Source organism: Cyprinus carpio, chromosome B10 (genome assembly GCF_018340385.1).
Source record: "Cyprinus carpio isolate SPL01 chromosome B10, ASM1834038v1, whole genome shotgun sequence".
Lineage (NCBI taxonomy): Eukaryota > Metazoa > Chordata > Actinopteri > Cypriniformes > Cyprinidae > Cyprinus > Cyprinus carpio.
The window spans coordinates 9,591,726-9,618,285 of record NC_056606.1 but is presented as its reverse complement, the minus strand read 5'-3'; the positions used below and the strand labels follow the sequence as shown (position 1 = coordinate 9,618,285).

At 37.9% G+C, this 26,560-nt stretch overlaps 1 protein-coding gene across 6 annotated transcripts; it reads left to right on the top strand.

The window, feature by feature from the left end:
• The first annotated feature begins 859 nt into the window (after window positions 1-859).
• On the top strand, window positions 860-26,560 carry tacc1 (transforming, acidic coiled-coil containing protein 1). 6 transcript variants are annotated; one of them, XM_042732386.1, is made up of 13 exons: window positions 860-992; window positions 14,419-14,525; window positions 18,181-19,186; window positions 20,877-20,937; window positions 21,596-21,755; window positions 22,883-22,935; window positions 23,271-23,405; window positions 23,520-23,596; window positions 23,716-23,759; window positions 23,843-24,003; window positions 24,092-24,198; window positions 24,295-24,415; window positions 24,518-26,560. In XM_042732386.1, the coding sequence occupies exons 3-13, from the start codon at window positions 18,342-18,344 to the stop codon at window positions 24,584-24,586; spliced, it is 1,833 nt and encodes a 610-aa protein (XP_042588320.1). In that variant the 5' UTR covers window positions 860-992; window positions 14,419-14,525; window positions 18,181-18,341; the 3' UTR covers window positions 24,587-26,560. The 6 variants fall into 6 exon arrangements, with proteins under 6 accessions (XP_042588320.1, XP_042588318.1, XP_042588317.1 ...); XM_042732384.1 differs by lacking the exon at window positions 860-992 and adding an exon at window positions 5,833-6,023 and having other exon boundaries at window positions 14,422-14,525; XM_042732383.1 differs by lacking the exon at window positions 860-992 and adding an exon at window positions 5,833-6,023.

Genomic DNA, 26,560 nt, shown 5'->3' with positions numbered 1-26,560 from the left:
GCTTTAGGGACCATCTGCAAATTTACCTCAAAACGAAATGAAGTACAATAATTTATTCTTTCTCTAAGTATGTACACTACACCAATATTTTTTTAAGAAAAAAATTAAAGTAATTCACCAAAATGGGCAAATTCTCACCTGTAGAAAATCACTATGAGCAATAAACGCTTTAGAATCTGACAGTGTGTTATTTTAATTAAAAAACATTGGAAGTTTTAACCCAGTCAGCGGAATTGTCAGATGGTGCGATAGCGCGTCGATACTTTCTTCAGTCAAAACTTCTATTTAGCGCTTGCTACATTTCTGCAGATTAGTTTTGTAAATGACTTTATCAACAGCCACTTGCGCCACCTGCTGGTGAGAGACTGACAGCAGCTGGAGAGCATGCATCGGTGCTCTACTGCTATTCCTGCAGATCCCTGATGTGCAATGGCAAATTTTTGTTCGAATTTTAACTGAATTTGTGGAAGCGAATTTGGAAAGTGAAATAAATGGACCGAAATTTTCATATATTTGAATATTATACATCGTATTTTTAAACAGATTTAATATTTTGGAATTGAATTCTGGAAGGTGAATATGAATTATTGAATTTTAATTCTGAAAATATGTGTGAAATATTTTGAATTGAAATATTCACAGCTTTAATAAACAACTATGTTAGATTTCAGGACCTAAAAATGCAAGACTTGAAAATACAAGGCATTAAAATGCAAGCACTTTTAATGCAATGCATTATTGTTTTCAGTTAGTGCTATTCAACATGCTTTTTTGTTTCGAAGACATATGGCATTATTTTACCTCCATATTCCTCCGCCAAGAACTCCACACAGCCAATGAACACAACAGCATTACGCCGTCAGGATTTACGAGACTTTCATTCCGTCTCTTTAAACGTAGACGTTCCGCTGCCTGAGGATATTCAAACTATTTATTAAGACTTGGACAAAAAAGAAGTTTCCATAAAGATGCCCAGCCTTTGAAAAAAAAAGGTAAGGAAACGCTCTTATCCAACAAGAATGTTTTCTTACCTGCTTGGAGGGAATTAAAACTTGAAGCCGGTGATGTTATGTTTCATACTCACCATGCTCACGAGGCAGAATAGTTCGCCTGTCAGAAGTTTAAAATTTGCTCTCAGTTGAACAAAAATGAATCAGCTTCTTATTAATATTCCGTTAAATCAAATGGAAATTGAATTCGTTCATCTAAGAATGTTCGATTTTCAACATTCGAACGCCTCGTTCTTTTTAGTATAATCCTTCAATGAGTCAGTTTAACCCTTTTTAACAAAACGATTTCTTTACGAATGGGACCGAACGGTTCTCGAGTCAATAAGTCTGTTTCTGGACTGTCAAACTCTGTTTCTGTCAGATATGTGCGATTCGTAAATAAGCCAGTGATAGTCAAAAACTTTTGAAGGGAATTACGTGCATGGCGTAAAAACCGGTGGGCTCTTTTAAGAGGTTAATGAAAACAACTGTTCTAAAGAAAACTTATAAACGGATAAAGAACACTTATAAGCGCTCTATTTTAAAGTGATAGTTCACCAAAAATATTAAAGTTCTGTGATTTTTTTTACTTCTTCTGTTGTTCCAACCCTCTATGACTGACTTTCATCAGTTGAACACAAACAGAGAAAATTAGAAGATTGTTAGAGACTGACAGCCTCAGCCTCAGCCAGCATTCACTTTCATTGCAGAAATATTATTACAATCAATGGGACTGAAGAAAAATGCTAAATGTTTGGAACAACATGACGGGAAACAATGATATAATATTATAATACCCTATTTATAACACTAATAACACTAATGAAATGTTTAAACCAATACAATGCATCTCTTGAGGGTTTCCACAGGTTGAGTTACTTCATTTAACTTTATTCTTTAATGTTTATATTTATTAAGTTTATTCATATTTATTGTTTCTCATATACCATAACTTCAGAATGCTTTACTACTTCCATGGGAACATATTTGTTTTCCTAACCTATCCATGTCTTTTAGGCTTAACTCAAGTCACCCTTTTTGAATCTAATCCAAACTCGGTCATAATGTTGTGTCCCAAAAATGGTGCTGTTGTTTTCACTATTATGCCATTTGGTCCCCTCACCAAAATGTAAAAAGCTAGTTAGTGGGACTTAACCTGCATCAGTGCGCAATTTTTATAATCCTGCTGTAGCTGGAGCCCTGCGTTCCTTTCATAGTCACATGGTTTACCAGTTCATGGAAATGTAAATACCCGCATCCTCTTTAATCATCAGAGAAGAAAACTTTATCTGGGATATGCAGAAGAAAATGAAGAGCTGAACGGACTCATTACAGGATCAGTCACGCGTTAACCACTTGTAAAAATGACCTCTGCATTGAAGTCAGTACTGTAATTGTGTCTCTGCTTTATCTGCTGATGTAAAGGTCAGGACTCCTACAAAGAAAGTCATACAAGACCCCAAACTGCCCACATTCAGAAAGTTTAAATAAGAGACCCTCCCATTTGTATAAAGACTCGCTGTTTTCCGCGTGATGATGCATCGAATCAAGAAACTAGGGTGTGAAAATCCAAATTTAACAAAAGTATATATAATATTAAATGCCTGGCGTATGATTGTGTCAAAAAAAACAAACCTTAATGTGTTCAGTGGAATGGATTTGAATAAATGTATCATTACATCACTTGCTCACCAATGGGTCCTCTGCATTAAATGGGTGCCGTCAGAATAAGAGGTGATTAAAAACATCACAATCACACACTTATGGATTTGTTTATTACAAACACACAGCTTTTCATTTCTCAAGATGTTAATTGATGGACTGGAGTGGTGTAGATTACTTGTGGATTATTGCAATGTTTTTATCAGCTCTTTGAACTCTCATTCTGACGGCACCCATTCACTGCAAAGGATCCATTGGTGAGCAAGTGATGTTATGATAAAGTTCTCCAGATCTGTTGCAAACTCATCTACATCTTGGATGGCCAGCACGTGGATGAGAATTTTCAGCAAATTTTTATTTTGGGTGAACTGTTCCTTTAAGTGACCATCTGGCTCAAAAGAACTTTACATGCGGATTGTGTCATCTTGGCTCAGTTTTCTCTTTTTTTCCTAGTATTTCCAAGTTTCTTGAGGCTGAAGGGTGAGGTCACACCTAAAAACACTCATTACTTGGAAATGTAGAGTCTTGTGCCTGTCAGCTGCAGGATGAAACTTTAGTTCTAATCTTGTGAATCTGAAGCAATATCTTTCATGCTCACATACTTGGATCTCGACCCCACAGTGTGCAGTAGACTATGTAATCGTCCCTTGTGGAAGGAGGATGTGGAAAGATGTTAAGTCAACAAAGGGAAGTTTCCCAGCCTGAGATCGCTCATGGTTCCGTGCCTCCGAAAAAGAACAGCGATACATCTGAGACCCGACTAAAGAGAATGTGTCATGTTCCTGACCTCTAGTTCTGCTTGTTGCATGGCAACTATGTAAACACACATAAGCACATGATGAGTCTTATATTTGGATTCTCTTCAGCTTTATCGGGTTGTTTGATTCTTATTTTCAGAATAACTTTATCAAGCTGTTGTCTTTATGTGGTTATTTGGGATCCACTCAGCGAAGCAAAATACACTGACATTTTTTCCAAGCATGTTCCATGTCTGTCAGCCTCGTGCTTTGAAGGACTTTCTACAATGAGCTTTTCTTCACGAGTTATTTTCTGGTTTCATACACTCAACCTCTTGAACTATTTGCTCGCCCACACCACAAGAGGGCAGACTTTATCAGATTTAGTCATCACCCCTTTCTAAAAGCTTTCACTGAAAATACTGTGCGCACACTCTAATTCAGACAGATTTGATCTTTATTATGATATCTTAAAGTAATTATGACATGAGAGCAACCAAGAGCAAAAAAGTATTTTGGTACTATAATTCATTTAAATGTAATTCATTTTCTCAACTTTCATCAACAAAAATTCACTATTTATTTATTTATTATTTTTACAGAATTCACTTTATTTACGTTGCAAGTTTTTCCTTATTTTACTGATAACAGATAGCATTCAAATATTGTACTATAGATGTTATAAAGTATGTAATGGTAGCTACACAGTGTACCATGTTGGTTGTTGTTTATTAGAACGCTAGAATAAGAAATAAGCCACAGCAGGGGTAAAATGCAAAGAATAAGACTTTATGTGTGGAGTTGTTAACTGGTTGTGGTTGGGGAGTGTCTTCGTCTGCTTTTTGAATATTGAGACGTTCTGTTGTTTTGACAAACCAGCCAACCTAATGTATCTCAGAGCAACATCAGTTCAGAAATGTTCAGTGTTCGGTGGTAACATTCAGCGGCAATGAGAGATCTGCAAATTTAGGTAAAAATGTGTCAAGTATATGTGAGGGGAACCTTTAGCTGAAGCCTTTGCCTGGAGTATTTACTCTAAGCTAAAAGTTGTTTTGTGTACTGTAATGACTTTTAAAGGTATTTGAAGGTATAAAAAATGTTGGTTTATTCATTTGTATTCTGCTAATGTTCAGTTAAGCTTCTGAAGTATCAGATGTGAAGATCATATCAAGACTTTGCATGAAGGAAACTGATAGTTATTTTAGCTAAATCATTTTTATTATTATCTGTCCAGGCCTTAAAGGAAATGTTCACATATCAAAACCAGTCAGCAGTTACTCACCCTTATGTATTTTGAAACTTATATAACTTTTTGAGGAAAACATGACATGTAGGAGATGCTGTTTTCCCTACAGTAAAAACAGATTTTCAGTGAATTACACTGTTAGACTTTGCCGTAATTTTACAGTAACTTACCGCAAAAATACGATAAAAAGTTTAACAGTATACGACTTAAAGGAATAGTTGTAGGAATAGTGCATCCATTTTTGTTTAATTTATTTTTTAGTTCATCCAAAACATTTTGTCATCATTTATTCACCTTCATGTCATTCCAAACCTATATAATTTTCTTTCTATGTTGATCACAAAAGAAGAAGAATTTTGAAGAACCAAACAGTTGCTGGCTCCCATTGACTTCCATAGTAGGGAAATAAATACTATGGAAGTGAATGGGGACCATCAACTGTTTGGTTACTAGCATTAGTAAATTATGACAAAAAAATTAATTTTTTTTAGGTGAACAGTCTCTTTAAATGTCAGTCTGTTCCTCAGACAAATCTGTTATATTGCTTTAGAATCCTTTTTGGAGCTTGACAGCCCCAGTCCCCATCCACTTCTATTGTTTGGAAAAGAGCAGCAAAAACATTCTTCAAAATATCTTCTTTTATGTTCCACAGCAGAAATAAAGTCAAAAAGGTTTGGAATGACATGAGAGGGAGTAATTGCAAACAATTTCAGTTAAATAACAAGCCTATCACCACAAGTACTGCCTGTCTTTCCCTTATCTGCACTCAGTCTTTCCACATAAGAGCCTTTTTTAGAACATAATATCACATTGTTTTTGCCTTGATGTGGTCTAAAAAAAGATCAGCTAATCAGATTTGACCCACCTTAATTAGTCTGTCTCAAGCAACATTTTTTAGTTTGTCTACAAGAAAGAGTTGTTAACAGATCTGAACTTTGTCCACATGTCAGTGCTTGTTCAGAAAAACATGATCACTTAGATCATCAGTGCAAGTCCATTCACAACACAATGAGATAAACCTGTTGTGATGGATGCCTGATGCGTATCCCTCCCTGCCAGCGTTTCATGGAATGTCCCACGTTTGACTGACAGCTTGTGTTGTGTGTGTGTTTAGAGGTCATGTGCTACTGTAACCACTGTAGGAGTGTATGTGTGTGTGCTGAGGTGGGAGGGGCATACAGCGTAGAAACAAGCAGTGTTTCAGCATTTCTGGCACTTTGCACCATCACTGCTTTTGGCATCAGAATGAGCCAGCTACACCTGCTAGGACCATCTTGAAAATATACTTGAAGTTAGTCGTACACGCTCTAAACAGACCGACATCATGGGGGGATCCCAAAGCAAGAAGGGCAATGAGACCAACTCCATAAAACAGCAGAGCATTAGCATGTAAGTTTGACTTGTATTACATATTTTAACTTCATACAATAGATGTCATGCTATTTTGATATTCTGCATGCACTTAACATCTATTATTATGGGTAATCATGTAAATATGCAGTAAAACTGTGTGAATCTTGTACTTGTTCATACTAGAGACATGTCAGTGTTATTGTGTCATATGTGTTGTGTTTGCTAACACTTCCCGGTGTATGGTGTGACAGCAAAGGTGTGGCCGTCATGCTGGTTTCTCATGGATTCAAATGAAGTTTGGGAACTGAAAGGGTTTAAAGTGTCTTTTCTATGGGGGTTTTGCACAAAACAGCTTCAGGCTTCAATCACAGACTTTTTTTTGGAAATGTTTAAATGAATCGTCTTTATGTAACGCAATGCTTTGCTAAAATCAAACCCCAGTTCTTGTGTAAATAACCCCACGCCTTTTAGGTACACTGACAAGTTTCAGGCCTTTTGCAGCATAGCCTATTTGAACATCTTTTATTTAGCGAGGCGTTACTGTAAGTGCGATAATATGGCATGACAGAGTGTTTTTGGAAAGTATATCATTAGTGGGATCAGGCTCACAGAATTTGTTTATATCTTAAAGCATCCATAAACCTTATGACTGATTGCATCACCATCTGTAGTGGGTTGTAAAGGTGTACAAATGACACGTCCGCTAGTCTTGAGGGTTAGATTAGGTCATAGTGAATGTGAATGCCAATTTCCTTCCTTTGGTAAGGTTGATTTGACATGTGGCATAATTTGTGTAGCTTATTTTCATATTCAAATGCACGGATGATTCATAACCTCTTCGGGTTTAAGTTGCAGTGCACTAAACTGCACAGTGTGTAGCATTTGTGGGAAACTTGGTTCATTGAGTTTGTGTTTAATAAATTGCATTTGAATCAGAAAATCTGATGCATGACGCATCTTATTAGATCCAATTTGCGGGAAACTTTATGGCAGATCGTGACTGAAAGTTTTTTCATTACTTGTCAAGTTTTTATTCTGTGCAGTGCTTGTTGTACAAACACAGACCCTATAAATAGCTCTTCCATGCTGGTAGCACTTCTTAGAAGGACACTTTAATCAATGTTTCCATTTTCCCAGAGCGCAGGTCAAAAATGTCATTTTGAAGCTTAAGTTTTAGAAAGACAGAATTGTCTGTTCAAACAAACATTCCTTTCTTTTTAAATGTATTGTTAATAATGAGGTCGTCTGATGAATGTTTGTTTCTGTTTTGAGAGGGTCGAGGGGTGAAGGAATGGCTTGGGGTTTTGGGTAAGAAGGTCAGTGCTGGAATGATATTCTGCATTCATGCATGTGATTAAGGCTGTTCATATGGACAATCGCATACTTGTGTTGAGTTTCTCTGTTGTGATGTATGACGTCAAGTGTGTTAGACTGTGATGACACACACAGTAGGAGTTCAAGTATTAAAGTATACCAATATATACACTACCGTTAAAAATTTGGGGTTAGTATAAGATTTTTTAAATTTTTTTTTTATCTCTTATGCTCACCAAATCTCGATTTATTTGTTTAAAAATACAGTTAAGACAGTAATATTGTGAAATATTATTGAAATGTAAAATAACAGTTTTCTGTTTGAATATATTTTAAATTGTAATTTATTCCTGTGATGTTAAGATGAATTTTTAGCATCATTACATCATTAGTCTTTTGCTGCTCAAGACAAAACAGTTGTACCGCACCATAAACTTTAAAACTCAGATACATACATGCTATGATTTTATAATATATTGAAGCATGACCCTTAAGTAAAAATCTGCTTGCATATTCCTCCATTTGACCAGCAGATGTGGCCAGTGTGCTGTCTTTTCAGCAGCTCAAAATATTTTTAGTAATTATTGGTTCAAAACCTTTTGGTTAGATACTTTAACTTTTAAAAAAGTCCAAATTACCCCTACTTTAGCTTTTTTAATCTATACTACCATATATATATGGAACAAACAAAACTATGGAACTACATTAAAAATAAAAAAAAAAAAAAAAAAAAAAATTAGACAAATTATCTCAAAATCCAAAATACTTCTTTACAATTTCTGTAATGGTGTTGTCATATCATTAGTATAACAGAAAATGTAAGAACAATTATTTTTATCATTATTTTAAAATACACACACACACACACACACACACACACACACACACACACACACACACACACACACACACACACACACAATTCCCTAAACAATAGCTGCATTTCCACTGTCGGGAAAGTCCGAGCCAGTGCTTTCAACGGGCCGGACAGGGCTAAAAGCCTCGGACCTGTAGCACTAAGCCCAAAATCTTGATCAAAAATTGACCTAATTTTGGGTTATTTTCAAAATGGTAGTGATTGAAAACCAATGTCTGGTAATGTTAAGGCATATTTTGTCCCATTTTTCAAGAATCATTTTTCTAAACATACATACATTGATTCAAGTTTGAAGTTGATTGTTGATATATGATTGAAGTTGATATAGTTCCCCTTTAAATGCACTCATTGTAGTTTTAGAAGTGGTTCAGTTTTTGTCCACAAGGTGGCTCTGTGACTTTAGACTAACTGCTCATATCTGCTATGCAATGTTATTTATTATCGTTTTATCTGGCAAACTCACTCCAAAATTATATAGGATATTTAAGTCTATTAAAATTTCAGAATTCGTCATATTTTTCAACTTGGCATCTTCCTTGATTATTAGCACACAACAGTTTGGCTAAATAATTTCAGTAATTCAAATTGTTAAATTTCTTTTTGCTAATGTTTCTCTTAAGCTCGTTTACATTGTAGTAAACTGATAATGTTTGATTCGCAATCTAACCAAAATTTCACATTAATCTCCTGTATTAAACCAGGAATAAACATTGAACTGTGTTTCTGGACTCATGTTGAGATACACCCTTACTCTGAAGGGAGTGGTTTTTCTCATGCAAGTTGTTTTTGGACAGCTGTTCTCCCTGTCTTGTGACTCCAGTAAAAATAACAGTGATTATTGTTAGGCTACAAATAGACTGGATCTCTATATGGCTTTATATAGATTAAGTAACACATAAAGCCTGTCTGTATTTGAGAGGTGACTGTTTATCAGCCATCATGTTCCAGTCTTTTCTGGAAATGTGAAGTGTTTATTTCGCTGATTGCGCTATTTTTGGCTCCCGTTTGTACACCATGGAGTGCAGCCATGTGAAGATGTGTTGTTCTGGAGGCATGAGCTCTGTTCTGACAGAAATGACCATAATACTACTATTTCTCACATCAGTGAAGGTTTGTTATGTAAGATGTCTATGCTGCCTTTATTCATGTGCTTTTGCCTCAGTCTAGTTCTGGCTGCCTGTTATTATCAAATCTCTCTTTTACAGATCTTATAATTCCTTCAAGGCCAAATAAATAGGCAGGAATTGCTTCTTGAAGGCATTCTTCCATATATGACGCTTTTTTCAAATGTTCTCGAAACATAGCCTATTTCAAATCCAGCAGTTGAATCATTTTGTGATGATGCAAAAAAGAAAACTAAGAGAATGTAGTATGTCAGAGTATGTCTCCCTAGTAGCAGATGTCATCATTCATACTCAACCAAGATTGGATGCTGGGAGCTTATGAGATATCGTGCTGAGCCTGGCACTGAACACAGAAATATGATGCTCTGAAGGTTGTCGGAGAGTGTCATTGTTATGATGTGTTAAGCTGGCCTGACATCACAAGTTCATTGGCCGTAGCAGCTGTGTCCGGGAAATAAAGTGGCCTGAACAAAAAATAGCAATTGTTGATTTGTCAAATTCCCCTTAAAGTTTTTGCAGTAATCATATCACATAGTTTAAAAGAAATCCTTTTTGGGTCACTTCTGATTTCCGTATCAAAGGTAGTTCAACAAAGCAACACTTAAAAAAAAAAAAAAGATTCACAAGTTTTTGAATCTTAGCTCAGTTCCTTTCAAGTATGTTATCAAGATTTCAAAACAGTACATTTGGGTTTGGTGGAAGTGGCTTTCAAAAAGCAGAGCTTCTCTTGACAAACAAATGTAAAACTCACTATACCTTCATTCTCTCAATTAGTGCTGAGTGCCGCACAGGTTACACCCAGATCTCAGAACAAACTGATTGAAATTCTTCACATTTTTCAACTCTCTCCTTTGTGACAAACAGGGGAATTTTGTCTTTCTTTAAGTCCAGGCTGTTGGGTGGATCTAAACACAGAGCTTCAACGGCTTCAATCTGTTCTCTAAATGTGGAATCTGTAATTAGAAGCACAGATGCACCCTCCCATTAAACCAAAATTATCTGAGAAACCATCATATTTAGGGCTTTTTGGGTTGCTCAGCGTCTGGTAACGGGAAATGTTCTGAGACGTGTGCCCAGTCATTGTTTTGGGGAAAGAGAGCAATGTTTCTTTCTGAGAAGCACTTTCTTCAGTGGCCTGTTTTGTCTTTTATATTGTGTTTTCTTTTATTCTGGCTTCTATTGTGTCTCTTGCCAAGTTTTCCACGTGTGTTTGAAATGTGAGGCCTCCTCGTGCAGTCCTCCTCAACTTGCATAATGGAATCTTAGCCTCATATCCTGAGCATGTGGTATTAAAACTTCACAAAATGCTCCATAACGTAAATGGGTAAAGTCTCCACCAGTGGAAAAAAAGAAAACTCTTCTTTTTCTTTCATCATCCACTTTCTTCACCAAAACATCATTCACTAATTTACATACAAATTTAAATAACATGGCTCTTAGAAAGAAGATGTGTTCATTTCACAATTAGCATTAGGAAGCAGTTCTAGCAATATCATACAGGCTCATTTAACTGTGTCTCACAGAATCAATTCTGCCTGAAATATCTGCAGACCTCTGATGTGGAATGACCCATCTTCTCCATGGAGATCAGTTATATAAGTTACCCTGAGCCGTTAAGGGACATCTACTTTTCATGGTCTAATAGAGGTTTCATAAAGATTTTAGTTCAGTGTCTTTGCACTCCCACCAACATTGCTCTGGTTGTGTGGGTAGACTTTGTGATGGCAACGACCAGCAACACGGCCTCACTCGGGTTGTATTTTTAGACTGTTGACAGTGATCAAAGGATGTGGTTGTGGTGCAGAATGGAGATACTTGGTGCAGTATCCATCAACTAAATCCTTAAGCACTGCATTATCCTGATTAAGATTATGCAGTGTGCACACCGAAAGTACTTAGGTCGTGTTATAAGTGTTTTATTTTTCAAGGCAAGCTCATGACTTAGTTTTGAATAGATACTGCAGAGGTCTTGTGGTCTTTTTCCGATTGAATAAGGATGTTGGTTTGAGTACAAATTAGTCCTGGGAACACTGACATCCCCGGGCGATCTGCTGAGGCATTTCAAACAGGTAACAATGTGAAAGGACAAGTGAGAGAACAGGTTTTCCTGGTTGTGAGCTAAAGCTCAAGGCTAGAGGTGGTTAATAGAAAAAAGACAGAGGAGGAGCTCAGCCCTGCATTCCACAGTCTCCCTACCGAAACCACGGAGCCCCCCTCTCCCTTCTCTTCAGCCTCGGTTTGTGTTCCCTTTTTCTGCTTTTCATGAGAGAGGCAGTTCTGCTTGGGAAGGAAGCTACCATTCCTACACAACGGGGGATGCCGAATCAGCTGGACCAGAGATACAGGCACTCTCTTTTCTCCTCCCCCCATTAGTTTCTTCTCAATAGTCTGATCCCGAAAAGGAGGGGTGGACGGGGGAGTTATCTGGCAGCCAGCTGATCTTTGCTGTGAGATTCTGCGAGGGAAAGAAGGAGACTGCAAACTCTTCATTACTCAGCTGCACCGAGATAGAGGAAGTTGCGAGAAAACATCAACAGCCGCGTGAGAGGAAGGAAGCATCTAGGGTTTTGAGACGAAAACATGAAGCTCGACTTCAAGACCACGTGAAGCGTTGCCTTCCACTGAGAAAAACATCTGCAAGACAGGAGGAGAGAAAAAGAAGCAAGGGGAGACTGACTCACTTGTTTGGATTCGCCCACAAGGTGTTCCTGTAGACGCTTGGTGTGTCACCAGCTAGAGGTCCAAGATGTCTTGGCTGTCACCAGTGCAGTGGGCCAAATGGACCTGGTCAGCCGTTAGAGGAGGAGGGGAGGAAGAAGGTGAGACTGATTTGGGGATGGACGACGAAGCCCTCATGGAAGAGACGCGAGAGGCTATGCCAAGAGATCGAGAGGACGACGAAAGGTCTCATGGCTGCAGGCAAGTTTAGAACCTTTTTGAACTCCATAGCGTGAGCAAGGAAAGAAGCGAGGTTGGGGTTTCAGATTGCTTTTGAGAAAGGAAGTGTGGGATATCTGTTATTTACGAAGCTCTTTAGTTCTTTTTTTAAATCAAGTCCTTACCTTGAAAGATCAAGCAGCAGAGGCCAACCTTAGAAAAACTGCCCCCAGAGCCACCTGTTTGAGTCAGATGATGGTGTTAGCTGTTCTGAATGTTGTGCAGACAGCCATGGCTTAGCAGTCAGCCACATGGATCAAAGCAGTCAGAGATCAGAGGCTCTGAATGTCGATGTCTGTTGGTGCTGTAGTCACGGTTGAGGAAAGTGGCGTGTACACATGTTTGTTCATCTATATGTGTGTTCTTGGTGTGTTTGTGGGTGTTTTCAACTTCATTGGGGGATTTCCTTAGGAAGTGTGCATGGCTCAGGGTCTAGCTGTTAGTCTAATGTGTCCCTGTGCTCAGATAACGATCAGAATTCAACCGTTCTCCTCTCCCAACCCCCAATTGTGACATGGCTAATTTCCTTGCCCATAGATAACACTGTCTTTCCCAGCACGGTTTTCTTTTGTTAAAAAGAAGACTTTTATTTGTCTATTACTCTGCTTCATTATTAGTCGATGCTATGAATAGTATTAAAAGTGCTATTGCTTATACTTAGGGTTGAAGATTTGAAGAAATCCTTGTCCCCCACACCTTTGTACGACAGACTTGAATGCAAAAATGTAATTTATCTCTGTTTTTGTTTCTGTAATAATAGTTCATATGTGTCATCTAGGCAAAAAGTTTTTGCTTTGTTTTCCCTAAGCCGTGTTGTTGACATCCTGTCTATATGCTGTTGTTGAGCTGTCTGCTAACATTCCTTTCCTGGAAGAATCCTTTCTTTCCTAACGCCTCACAGCCTGTGAGACCACCACAAATTAATCACTACACAGACCTGAACAATGGCTCAAAAGAGTGGCAGGATCATGAAAGTTGTAAATATACTTAGAAAAACACACAGTAAGCCACCCACACATTCTGTAGAGTGCTGCTCATTTCTATGGAGCTCAGTGTGAGTCAGTACAAGCAGCATGAGTTGTGCAGGCAAGGATTTTATGAAAAACACAGTTTGAAAAACTTGTTCTAAACCTTTTAATAACACTTTATAGCATAAGTTCCTCAATGTTATTGTCTGTTGTGTTTGTTTGCTGGAATAGTAATGATTACTTCCCTAACGGTATTATGGGGCTGCAGGTGGCCCAGTGCAACAAGACTGGGCAGTTCTCCCAGAATTGGGGACTGATTTTGCACACTCACACACACACACACACACACACACACACACACACACACACACACACACACACACACACACACACACACACACACACACACACACACACACACACACACACACACACACACACACACACACACACACACACACACAATAAATTAACAATTCTTCCCTTTCAGCTCAGGCTCATGACCATTATGCTCTGTTGTGAGTGTAAAAAGGATAGTTTACCTAAAAATTGTAATGTTGTCTACATGTCTATAAAAGAAGAAATTTTAGGAAACTGTAGCAGTTGCCTTTTTCCATTAAATAACAATGAATGGGTCCTAAGAAATTTTAAGAAGTCATATGTTAAAAGCTGAAATTTAAGTCATCATTCCCTTAACTTAAAAAGCACATGGGTCATCTGGTCTGCTTTTGTGACACTTTTATGTCCTTTCTGAAACTGAAGCCTAATCGCATAATGCTTCTTTTGTTTTCCATGGAAGAAATAAGGTCATATGGGTTTGGAACAACATGAAGATGAATAAGTAATTTTCCAGGAGAATTTTTGGATGAACTATTCCTTTAATCTCTTCAGTGTTACCTCACACAAACCAACAAAGCAGACATGATAAACCACAATATGCATAAAGGATACATTGTTATTATTTAATGAGGACATGATGTGCTCAGTTCAGTTTCATTTCACCCCAAGGCTAAACCTTTAAGCCACATGCGCAAAATGTTTTATTAAATATTGATGTCATTTGATGATCTGATAAGTTTGTGTGTTTATACTGATCACTCCTGATCCAAGATCTGCATTATCCATCTGATTTAAATCAAGCTGTGCCAAATAACCATGGCAGTGTCTTTTTGTCAAAAAGTACTAACCATAGAGTTCTCTTCATTTTCCAGCAGTTCGGACTCAGAGGGCCAATTTGAGACACCTGAAGCTGAGACGCCTGTCCATCAGCCATATAAAGAACCACCGGCACAGGATCAACCAATCACAGAGAGCACAGGTAAAAGAAGACCTCAAGAAAAGAGAGCCATAGATACAGACAGTAGATGCCACAGAGCACCTGTCACTGCATGTGCTTCTATTCTTCTCATGCAATGTGATGTTGCCATGGCAACAAAAGGAAAGTATGTCTCTATGTGGTTATGTGTGATCTTTTAGTGTCACTTGAAAGCAATATATTGTAGGTAGCTTTTCTTGTCATTCCTAAGTAGTATTGGGAACATAGACATAGTGGAGCAGGCACATTATAAATTATACTTTATCTAATAAATCAGCTTGGGTTATGAATATTAATTAGATAGCGATGTCAGTGCACCTGATTTGCTGGAAGGCGGGTAAATGGGCAAAGATTTATATTGTTTGATTTATCGTTTCATTTAAACCATCCATCAAAACTAAGAATGTTCTCCCTTATGATCGACAGCAAACATTACAAACATTTTTAGCATTGGTTTGACTGAATCATTAAAATGACTGTTTTAAAAGAACAATTGCAAATGCAAATTGGGTACCATTCATATAAGGCCCTACTGTCTTCTACAATAAATCTGATGATTTTGACAAGCACATAGATTCATATTCCAGTTCCTTATCCAGAACAGTTTCTTTTACTTAAAAGCTTGCATTGTTTTCTTAAAATTTTCCTCTCTGCCATCAGACACGTGTCCAAATTCAGGGGAGTGTACCATATCACTAACTCAAAACAGCTGCCTTTCCCCAGACTTTTTTGAGGAATTTAGCTGCCCATTAAAATCTCATAAATGCTCTAAAATTTGACTTGTCACTACCGTTAAGTAAATGCATGAAAACACATGCATCTTACTATTGTTTTTCATCTAAAATCTTATTTTAGTCTTTGGGAGAAGCTCTGATGAAGTATTCCAGTGGTTTCATAGGTGAGGTGAAAAAGTTTCTGTTTGCACTGCAAAGATTCAAAGGCATCCATGCATTTTGACCTCAGCCTGATTTTAAACAGTGCAGACAGTATTAGTTACATTTTTGTAATTGAGTGGAGGAGGTTTTGAGGTTGGAAAATAGGGGTTTGGGTAAAGAGAGGCCCCTGACCCAGTGTGGGAAAAGTGCACAGCTTGGAATTCAGGAGATTGGAATTGAACAAAAGTGCCTGCTCCTCTCAGAGCACATTTATCAATGGACAAGATCAAAGGCTCACAGCAAAGAACATCATGTGATTTAGTTCTTTGCTCTAAAATGCCACACACAGACACATTTGCACTCACTGAAACTGAGCTAGGCTTGCTAGCTAGTTTATTCACAATTACATTTTTCTCTTGGTTCCCTTCCTAACCCTAATCTCTGGAAGCTTGATTGTTAAACCTCATAGGAATAAATGCTTTAAAAAATGTTTAACTTTTTCAGTGAGTTTTTGAGAAAGTTTTCCTTAGCATGCTTTAGGCTAATAGAGGCAGCTTTTCCAAGCCTACGTGTCGTGGTTCGGATTGCTTGAGCAGACAGACAGTAAAAGTCTGGCTCCAGGAGAGCACAATCCAGTTTCCACCACAGACATCCTCATCCTCACAGCTGGACAGATATATGCCAGCATCTGGAACACACATTTTCATGGCTAGGAGTGCTTTAGCCAGAATTTGTGGTTATGTAAACACAAGCCTTATTGTGTTGACTCCACCCCAGGCACTAAATCCTGCTGCACCTTCAGTGTAAAGTCAGATAAACACTTGCTGACATCGGTTGCTTTTGGACATCAGAGTATATTACTAAAAAATAAACGCTCATTATTTACTGTATAATTGCCTTTTCTACTCTAGAACAAGCTTGGTCATACAGTCTCATTTTTTATTGCTGTTGTGTGCTGTATCTTTAAGACGGAACTGACTAATATGTTGTGACAGCATTATGCATTTTCCTGGGATGAGTGTTCTTATTATTTTAGTGATGTGATATAATCAAAATCAACAGGGTGTAGATGAAGCATTTGTGTTTTGATTATTAGCTCACGCTGTCCATAGCAAGGCTTTTCTGTTTTGATGAAATAAACACTGTCGAGGCATCACAATCCCAACACGAAGAGAAAGCAGAAGTCAAAGTCACAAGAGCTGGTTGCATAACCAATCGCAGTGTGCCTGACGATTCTCCTTCACTGGCGTTGTGTGTTCAAAATGGTCACTGTTGCTTTTGTAGCCTGAATTTTAGCAATCTTTAATTTAGCAGACACCTTGAGTACAAACTTTCAACATTTCAGTTGCCTACCCAATATGAATGAATTACAGATAGTAAATAAAACCTGTAGAGCTTCTTAAAAGAGAACATCAAATGTATATGGACATGGCTTATATCTGTCGAAAGGTTTATCCATTGCAGAAATTAGCTTACAGTATGAATTTTAAGGAGGAGCCTTGACCTCTGAAAGTGATGACAAGAGCAGTCACACTTTAAAAGTGCTGATCAGAGTGTTTTTGCGTCCTTGATGACAAGGGCTGTCTGCCATCTCATTTAACAACTGAAGGACAGTGTAGTACCAGATGTGTACAAAAAGACACAAAGAGGAAGAGGAAGCTAGAACTTGGCAAAATCAGGAGAAAGACTGAGCATGGGCATTGGAGAGGACTTATGGAAGGTCTGTGAGTGAAATATTATCATTACAATGCTGAAGTTGTTTTAATTTCATACACGTAAAGCTAGTTCCCTAAAATGAAAGTTGGTAAAACTCAAGTTCCTCTTTTTGGACATCCAGTAGCAACCACTGTGTTACAGTTAAAACATTAGGCTAAAACTGTTTATGTGATTTTCACGCTATGTTACCTTAGAACAGTGCTAAGAACTTTTTACAGGTCAATCCCCTGGAGAAATCTTTGGTTAAGTTCCTTACTTAAGAGTACAATAGTTAAGAATCATGGCTTAGTCCTTGTAGGGATCAAACCTGCAACTTTCAGATAACCACACCAGAGCCTTAACCGCTACAGAATACCCCTCAAACAAACTCAAACGCACTGAATTCACAAATTCAGCTGTGAGAAACAGTCTCCTCATCACTGGACATGTTCTTTCTTGCATATAAATATTTTGAACAGATAACTGCTAGCTGTCTCAATCGGAGGTCAGAGTGAATTTATAAATAGACTGTCTCTTCCTGTCTCTTAGCGACATGCTATTGCATCAAATCTGCCAGCAGGACTGTTTGTCAATGGAAAGTGTTTCAAAATGGCTACTTTAAGACTACTTAAGACTTTGTGTTGCATCTAGAATTTCTACAGTTGTTGAGGCAGTTTTTCTTTGTATCGTGGCAGAAAAATGTCAGTCTTCTTTCAAGTACATCCAAAATGGGCTAGCCCACATTTATATTTGATTGTTGCTTGAAGTTCTGCTGTTGTGTTTTTTATGCCCGTTGGAGACAGGGAGGAGAAGACTATTGTTCAGCTCTTAGCATCCTGAGCGAAGCATTTCCTGCCTTTTCTGTCGTAAGGAAGTCTGTTCTTTAAATGTCCTCCATAGGTTGAACAATAGAGCATACTGTATGTGCTCTAAGAACATATGAAAGGAAAAGTAAAAACACCCTGAAATAACAAGAAAATTGGTATTAGATATTCTGTAACATACTATCGCATACATGTATTTCAACAGGATAATTCTAGACATTTTGTAGACCATAGACAAATAATTGCAACTTCTACTCTTTACAGGTTTCCCAGAAGTAAATCAGTTGAGCTCCATCACAACCAAAACCCAGAACCTGACCCTGGACGAGAGCTTTCCTGAGGATGCACCTGCCTCGGTGGTGCGGCAGAGCAGTGTGGACCCAACCCCAACCCTGAAACTCAGGAACCAGCCTTCCTCTGCTGACATGGATGTGGACCAACCCGATCCTGCTGAAGCAGGAACAACAGATGAGACCAACATCTGCAATGGTCATACTGAAGAGCCATCCTCCAAACCACAGACCAAGTCCCTCAAGACTAGACCTCCTTCCCTCAAGGTAAAGGCCCCACTGAATGGTGTAGACCCCAACGAGGTTGATGACGATCCTCCGATACTTCCAAAGGGGAGCTACAACTTTGACCCTGATCAGTTTGAAGATGCTATAAATCCATTCGCTACCAGAGGGTCCAAGTTGCAGAACTCTCCACCTGCCAATGCCAGTATTCCTAAATCAGAGTTGATGGACGAAATGCCTGCTCAGCCAGTAATGTTGGAGTTTGGACTTGATGATGCCGAAGCAAAGAGACCTCCACCCAAGAAGTCTGGAAAGAAGTCAAGCAGCAAGCTGACTACTCCAAAAAAACAAAGACCAAAAGCTGCAGAAACAGCAGCTCCACCACAGGAGACAACATCAGAACAAGACCAAGCACCATCTGAGGACGTGGCTCCCATGAACGTTGATGATATTTCTATTCCTAAAAAATCCTACAACTTTGACCCAAGTCAGTGGGACGATCCCAACTTTAATCCTTTTGGTGGGAACAGTAAACTTAGTAACTTGCCAACACTTCCTGAACGATCATATAATTTTGACCCTGACAACTTTGATGACTCTATTGATCCTTTTAAGCCAACAAAGACCTTAGGTGGAAGTGACACGATTAAACCAACGACGGAGGAGCTTACAGACAAACACAAACCAGAGGGAACTGTGGAGCAGCGGAAGAAAGCAGGACAGTCTCCGAAGAAAAACAAAGACAGGATCATCACGTGAGTGGCAGATAATGTTAGACAGGGAGATAAAAAGTATGTTGTGTGTTGCATCTGTTGCTTTCTTTTGCATCTGTATCTAGATGTTGTGCACAAAATAAGCAAAAAGAAGCGATTTTCACCTACTGAACATTATCAGGCACACCTTTTGTGTTTTACTGTTGGTATGCTACCCTTTTTTTTCAACATCACAGTTAATGTCTAATCATGCATCTTTCATGTGGCACAATCATTTTTCATACGTAGTTTACAGTCGTAAAGTTTACGGTAGTCTTGTTTACACAGTCCCAGTGTATACAATTCCCACTTTCCACTAAACTATGGCATCCCCTCTACAAACTAACTCCTATTTGTTTGTGAAAGTCAAGAAGCTTAAAATCACTCCTACATGTTTTCTTCATGCTTCAATCTTGCCCTCTAATGTCTTACGGCACGTCCCCTCTCCACATCCCCTCCTCTCTGTGTGTGCTTCCTTCCTCCCCTGTCCTTTCCTCTCTCATACTGTCCTCAGGACCACTGAGCAAGTGCGGTTTCTCTGTTTTCTATTGTAAGTATCCTCTCCTGCCCTCCTTTCCTGTACTTTCGCGGTTATCTCTTCTGTCACGTTGCATGTCATGAGCTCTGTTTAAGGCTGAATTGCCCTCTGGCTCCAAATCATGTACAGAATCAGTCCTCTAAACAAACTAGGGCAGAAGTTATTTATTTCATTGTATTCTAACTGTCTGGCAGACAGCATTGATTTACTCCATGGGCATTTTGTAGTGATTTTCACATCTGACTCTCTCATGATGATTGACTTTACTAAACAGTGTGGTAAAGCACAGATCACTCTTTGGATTGTAAATATGTATTCTCAGTTTTTATTAATTTAAACAGTTTTTTTGTAGAAAACAAGGTCTATAATTGCTATTTCTGAGTGGTTAACTAGTGAGTTTTTCAATAGAAGCAAATACCTAGAAAACAGACTTGTTAGCCAAGGTAATCCCGCATAGCTTGTATATCTTACATAGAATATAATGCAGTTTAAATGTTTTAAGGGTTAATACCACAGTGGTCTTGTATTTGACACCTGCTGGCGTGAATACAGCATCTCGTGAAAAGCTAAAGTTTTAGGTTGGCGATGCCATTGTATAACTATCATTTATAACTACCATATTTTCAATCATATTTATCACACATTATTTATTTATACTGCAAACTAAAAAAAATGTATGATATTGATAAATAATGGGTTTATCGAGATCTGTATTGAGTATTATTTTGGAAATGTGATCTCAACATTGTGACCACTCTGTAGAAAGTTAAAAAGCTTTTTACAGGGCACTGATATGACTGTTGAGTTTTTATCTGATATTAGTGTACATAATTTTAAACTTTTTTGGGACTGATGTGCACTTTCAATGATACGTACAGAAACAGAAAATACATATGCTGAAATAAAAAAATTTCTTTATGTTTTCAAAAGTTCACTTGAAAATAGTTCAAAAATAAAAAATAAAATGTACATTATGCACTGAAAAAATAATCTAAACAAGAACAAAATATAATCTAATGTTGTCCAATCAGCCACATCGATGTCTCTCTGATACTATCACTATCAATACAATAGACTTTAAAGAGGGAAGTTCTTGCTAAAAGTTGTTTCAGTGTATCTTGCATATTCTGACTCTGTCAAAATTCTTTTCTCCAGGAACTCATGTAAAGTAAAGAAGTATGAGAATCAGTCCTTAGTCCTGGATGTCTGCAATCAGGTATCATTTCAACGCTGTCCAACAAATTACAAATTGTATGAATCTTGTTCTGTGTGGGGATGTATTTGCATATCTGTGTGTGCTTTGTGGGTATGTACATGACTGTGAAAGTATAACATAAGTATCAATTATAAACAAAGCCTTTAGATTTGCTGTATTGTCTTGGACTTTGTGATTACTTCAGTGACTTAGCAAACATCCTGCTCCTTATTCTCTTACTCCCCCCTCGTTCTTGTCTCTCTCTCTCTCTCTCTCTCTCTCTCTCTCTCTCTCTCTCTCTCCCAGTATCCCTCTCTGAACAAACCCTCCTCTTCAAATACAGTATCATTATTGCCCCCTCTGAACTAGGACAGTAGTGTGCATCATTGTTGTGTGTGTCTGTGTGTATGTGCAGAACCCAAACTGAAACAGAATGCAGTTCCCAAAGTAGGTCTCCATGTCCGCCTGTTCTTTTGTCCCAGAGAGTTTAAGACTATGAGAAGAAGAGTCTGAGGGGCTATGACAAATTTTTTAGACTCAAATATTTGGCTTGTTCACATCTGAACTGCAGTGTTATTTTGTACGCAGAAAAAAATCTATTTTTACCATCAGTGCAAAATCTGTGAAGTCGGCCTATTAATATTATAAATCAAGACTATAACATTATTATTATTTACAGGAGAAAGATGAGCAGGAAGATCCAGCCTCTAAACTGCCCCACCGCATCCATCACGCCACAGATGAGGAGAAGCTAGCCTCCACTGTCATGGGACAGAAGGATGGGCCGGAGGATTTTTCAGACTGCACCAAAACAACCACCTCTACCAAGACTGCAGACGGTGAGGGGGACGTTGTGGGCTTGTTACTTCTCAGTCTGCTCTATTGTAGTAGTGTTTATTCTCAGATAATAAATCAATAATCATTAGAGACTGGGGCAATATGTCACTAATGAGGTTTAACAAGCACTGCTCTGTTAGATTGGACAGTTTGGGGGCATTGTTAAGACTCATGAATGGGAAACAGACTTACTTGTTCTGCTTGCTTCTCTCTCTCCTTCAGGAAAAAAAAAGAACAGCTCTCTGTTCTGTTGGCATTTTCCCAGCAAACAAAAAGAGTGGCAGACAGTCCTGTTACTCCCATTAAATTTTAAATAGGATCTTTTGAGCTACCAGAGAGCAATTAGGTTAGGCAAGACTGTGTTCTTTGACACATGTAGTTAATGAAGCTGATGAGCTGCTAATATAGCAGTCATGGATGTTGAAAATAAAAATGGTACTGTTACCTTGTTTAAAGACGACGTGAAATCAAAAACACACATTACTCTAAAAAAAAAAAAAAAAAGATGTCTGTTGTCATCGTCTTTTATGAAAATGTAAATATATCAGCTGCACAAACTAGTACTTTTTTATTTTGCTGCTGACGTCGTCTTTAAGGCTGCGCGAGCGGGAAGCAAATAGCTAATATTAACCAATAAGATCATAGCATAGCCTTCACATGATCCAATCAAATCACAGTGGATACAAGGGGTTGTCTGTAGATAATACCTGAAGGAGGACTTTTAATACCTGCATAAAGACATAAATAGACGTCTTTTCTTTTCTTTTCTTTTCTTTTCTTTTCTTTTCTTTTCTTTTCTTTTCTTTTCTTTTCTTTTCTTTTCTTTTCTTAAAACGTATTTATGTGTAGATAAATGCAGAAGAACTGAACGCAGCATAGGCAGTGAACGCAGTGAATTCTAGTATCCATTACTAGAGCCTATGTTGCCCTCTAGTGGCTACTTTATGAATTATTTTTATATTGTCATAATTTTTGAGCCATAGAGAGACTGTTATAAACTGTTTAAATACTTTATTATACTGTTTAATCTTTTTATAAATCTTTATCCACAAGTAACAACAACAGAACTATTTATAAAATCATAGGAAATGGTTCAAGCCAGTAATAATCTGCCTTTCTTTTCTATCAGATCTGCCAGTGGGCATAACAGAGCAGTTTGATGAGAAGGACCTTTCCTCTCCTGTAAGTTCTGATTTGTTAGTGTCTATTCGATATGATTCCTGCATATATGACTACCTTCCACGCATGAATTGCTAGCAGTGGTGCCATTTATCTGCCTGACAGGAATTCATAATTATAAACCCATTAAGAGGATTATGATGTCCACAGGCCTTAATCTGCCCAAGGGCGAGCTATTAACTGGGTCAGAGGAAAGAGTGTAGTCATTGTTTCATCTCAATGAAAAATTTGGTATTATGTATGTTACCATATAGTATTATAAGAATGTAAAGTATAATAAATGTCTTTCAAAATGAAATAGTTCCTAAAGCTTTTCTCTGATTGTGTTTATTCTTCAGAGTGAGAGTTTGTGTAAGAGTCAGACTCTGAGCTCTTCGGACAGTGAGACCTTAGTGAAGACGAGTCCAGGGCTGGATTCAATTTCTCTCAGTGAGATAGATAAAGCAGCAGTGCTCACGCTGATCAGAGAAGAGGTAACACCAACATCTGCCCTGTTTCTAAACTGTTTTAAATATGCAGTCCTGTTACAATGTATAGTACATGTAAACACATGGACTGTTTATAAAAGTGTGGATTTGTACCTGTAGATCATTTCCAAAGAGATCGAAGCCAATGAGTGGAAGAGGAAATATGAAGAGAGTAGACTGGAAGTTATTGAAATGAGGTACATCCTAATCTACAACCCTTCCCAGAATGCACCGGGGATGGTTTTATGCTTATACAAGTTTAATGCCCACACAGTACAGTCCCAACAATGAACATTGTTTACTAATTTTTCCATAGGAAAATAGTGAATGAATATGAGAAGACGGTAGCTCAAATGATAGGTGAGTCAGAGCTGTTTTAATACAATTCTGAATCTAAATTTTAAAGGTTAAATATTTTATGTCTGGCTTTTTTCCCAATACAGAAGATGAGCAGCAAAAGAACATTGGATCCCAGAAAAGCGTCCACCAGATAACCTTGGAGAGAGATCAGGCCCTCGCAGACCTCAACTCAGTGGAGCGCTCGCTTTCCGACCTGTTCAGACGCTATGAAAACATGAAGACCGTTCTTGAGGGGTTTAAGAAGGTAAGATATCTTCTTTAATGGCTGAAATGCTGACTATATAAATGATTCCTCTGAACATGCACTGATGTTTCTGCTGGTCTCTTGTCAGAACGAGGAAGTGCTGAAAAAGTGTGCTCAGGACTACCTCACACGTGTGAGGCAGGAGGAACAACGTTATCAGACCCTCAAAATCCACGCAGAGGAGAAACTTGACAAGTAAGAGCGATATACATCAGTTCTAATGCAACCTAATGGAATAATCGAATGTATTTTACTCTTATTGATTGATCTCTGACCTGCATGTTTTTCCAGAGCAAATGAGGAAATAGCTCAAGTGCGATCTAAGGCCAACGCAGAGAGTGTGGCGCTGAATGCCAGCCTGAGAAAAGAGCAGATGAAGGCGGAGTCCCTGGAGCGGGCGCTCGAGCAGAAGGTGAACTCTCACACATTCACATGCAATTTAACACATGCTGCAACATCCAATCGAGATTTTTCCCAAGAAAACATTATTTAAAATTCACATTATTATTTCCAGAATCAAGAGATTGAAGAGCTTTCTAAGATTTGTGATGAGCTCATTGCGAAATTGGGCACCACGGACTAAGAGGAAGGAGAATCTGCTTATATTGCCCTCTCTGACCCAAACCCACCCTGACCAAGAATGCCACTGGATCTCCCAATTGTTTTTTTTTGAAAGGAGTCACTTTTCCATGGGTCTGTCTCAGGCACTGGGAGAAACAAGATATGAGCTGAAGAATCAAATAAAAGAGTCCCAAATGTTTTTACAGATTCATAAAATGCTGATGTTGGACTTGCACCTATATTTGGTGGTATAATTATTCTTGAAGAGGGTGGGAAACACCACCCACATATCTGATTCTGATCTCATTTCTGCTGGCTGTTATGAGCATTTGGGGAGCGTCTGGGTGTGTGTTCAGGTGTAAAGAAACAGACATGGGATGAGGGTCACTGGCCTTGTTCATAGTTTACATGATTGCACTGCTGCTATTTGTAACGGAGGGAGCAAATCATATTATTTACAACTTTTTAGTTACATTACTTGCTTTGGAACGTACTGTAACCTGTGTAATTATTCGGTTACATATTAGAGTTTTTGATATAAATTTAAGGAATGTTCTGAGTTCAGTACAAGTTGAAAGCACTGACGGTATAATGTTGATTACCATGAAAATGTGTCTGTAAACACACACACACACACACACAAATCTGGGTTACAGAACTCCTAGCACAGGTGCCATTTACACAATGGAAGTGAATGTAAATATAAACATGAAAATATTCACTAGTTCAACAGTATAGTCACAAGAAGTACACAATATGCATGTTAACATGATTTTAGTGTGAAGAATTACTTGCTAACTTTTTTTTGTGTAAAGTTAACTGACAATACTACTTGGTTGCCATTAAAATATAAAGCCTTAAACACTAAAACCCTAAAAATTATGATTTAATTAGCTTTCGAGCTCAAATAATATGCAAGTTTCAGCAAACAAATTAATATAAGTGCTTTTATGAAATTAGAAGCTACATATTTCTTTAAATCCCATTCACTTTAATTGTAAGAGCATCACCATTGCCTCATTTTTTGCTTTTTTTCTAAAGAAAAAAAGGGATGAGTCAAAATGAAATTTTGTGGTAGTCAACATTCTTCCACAAATGCTGTCGAGTTTAACTCGTACTGAACCTGGAATATTGTTTTTACAGAGTAGCTTTTAGCATATACAAAGCTGTTGTTTGTAGAGAGTTTGTAGACGGTTGTATAGTTCCACCATCCATTGTTTTCTTACTCTCTGTGTGTTTAGGTGCCAAATTATCATAATTTCTCATATTAGGTGAGCTCTGGTGTTACTAGATGTTCTGATGGGTGACTTATTTCTAGCCATCACATTGCAAAATTTTACAGCACAAAAGCAAACCTAACTGAAAGCACTTAAACTCTCTGTGATTAATGAATTACTTTGGTTTCAAAGTCTGAATGAAGTACAGAGTTTATCACAAGTTTACACTCTGTTTAACTGAGCTGTGTCAAATGGACCGAATCATTTTCAAAACATTCAATGAAGTCATTTCAAGAATTGACAATCTTTTGCCAGATTTGCTAAAGTATGTGCCGAATGCTGAAGTGATGCTTTCTATTGGCTGTTGCTTCTTTTTTTACCCACAATTCCTTTGTGCTATCTTATGCAATATTTCAGCTCAGAATAACCAACTGCCAAATGAAACCGCTATCCATGTGCCAAACATAACTAGGTTGTGTGGAGAAGTCGAGCCTGTAAATTGTCATGTTGTTGTTTCAAGAGCGTGTTGGTGTTCTTTACAGTACTCACTGACCTGTGTATATTTTTATGAGAAGATGTTCTTTTATTGTGTTATTAATGTTTGTAAAGTGGAAGAGAAAGAGAGAGTTGCACAGAAATCCCGTTGACTAATATATATTTTGTGCATAAATGCATTCCCTGAATAAAATAAAAAATCGCTTGATGACACTGGTTTTGAATTTCATATAAATATTGGTTAAGATTCCATTTGTTAAGATCTGTTAACTACATGAACTATA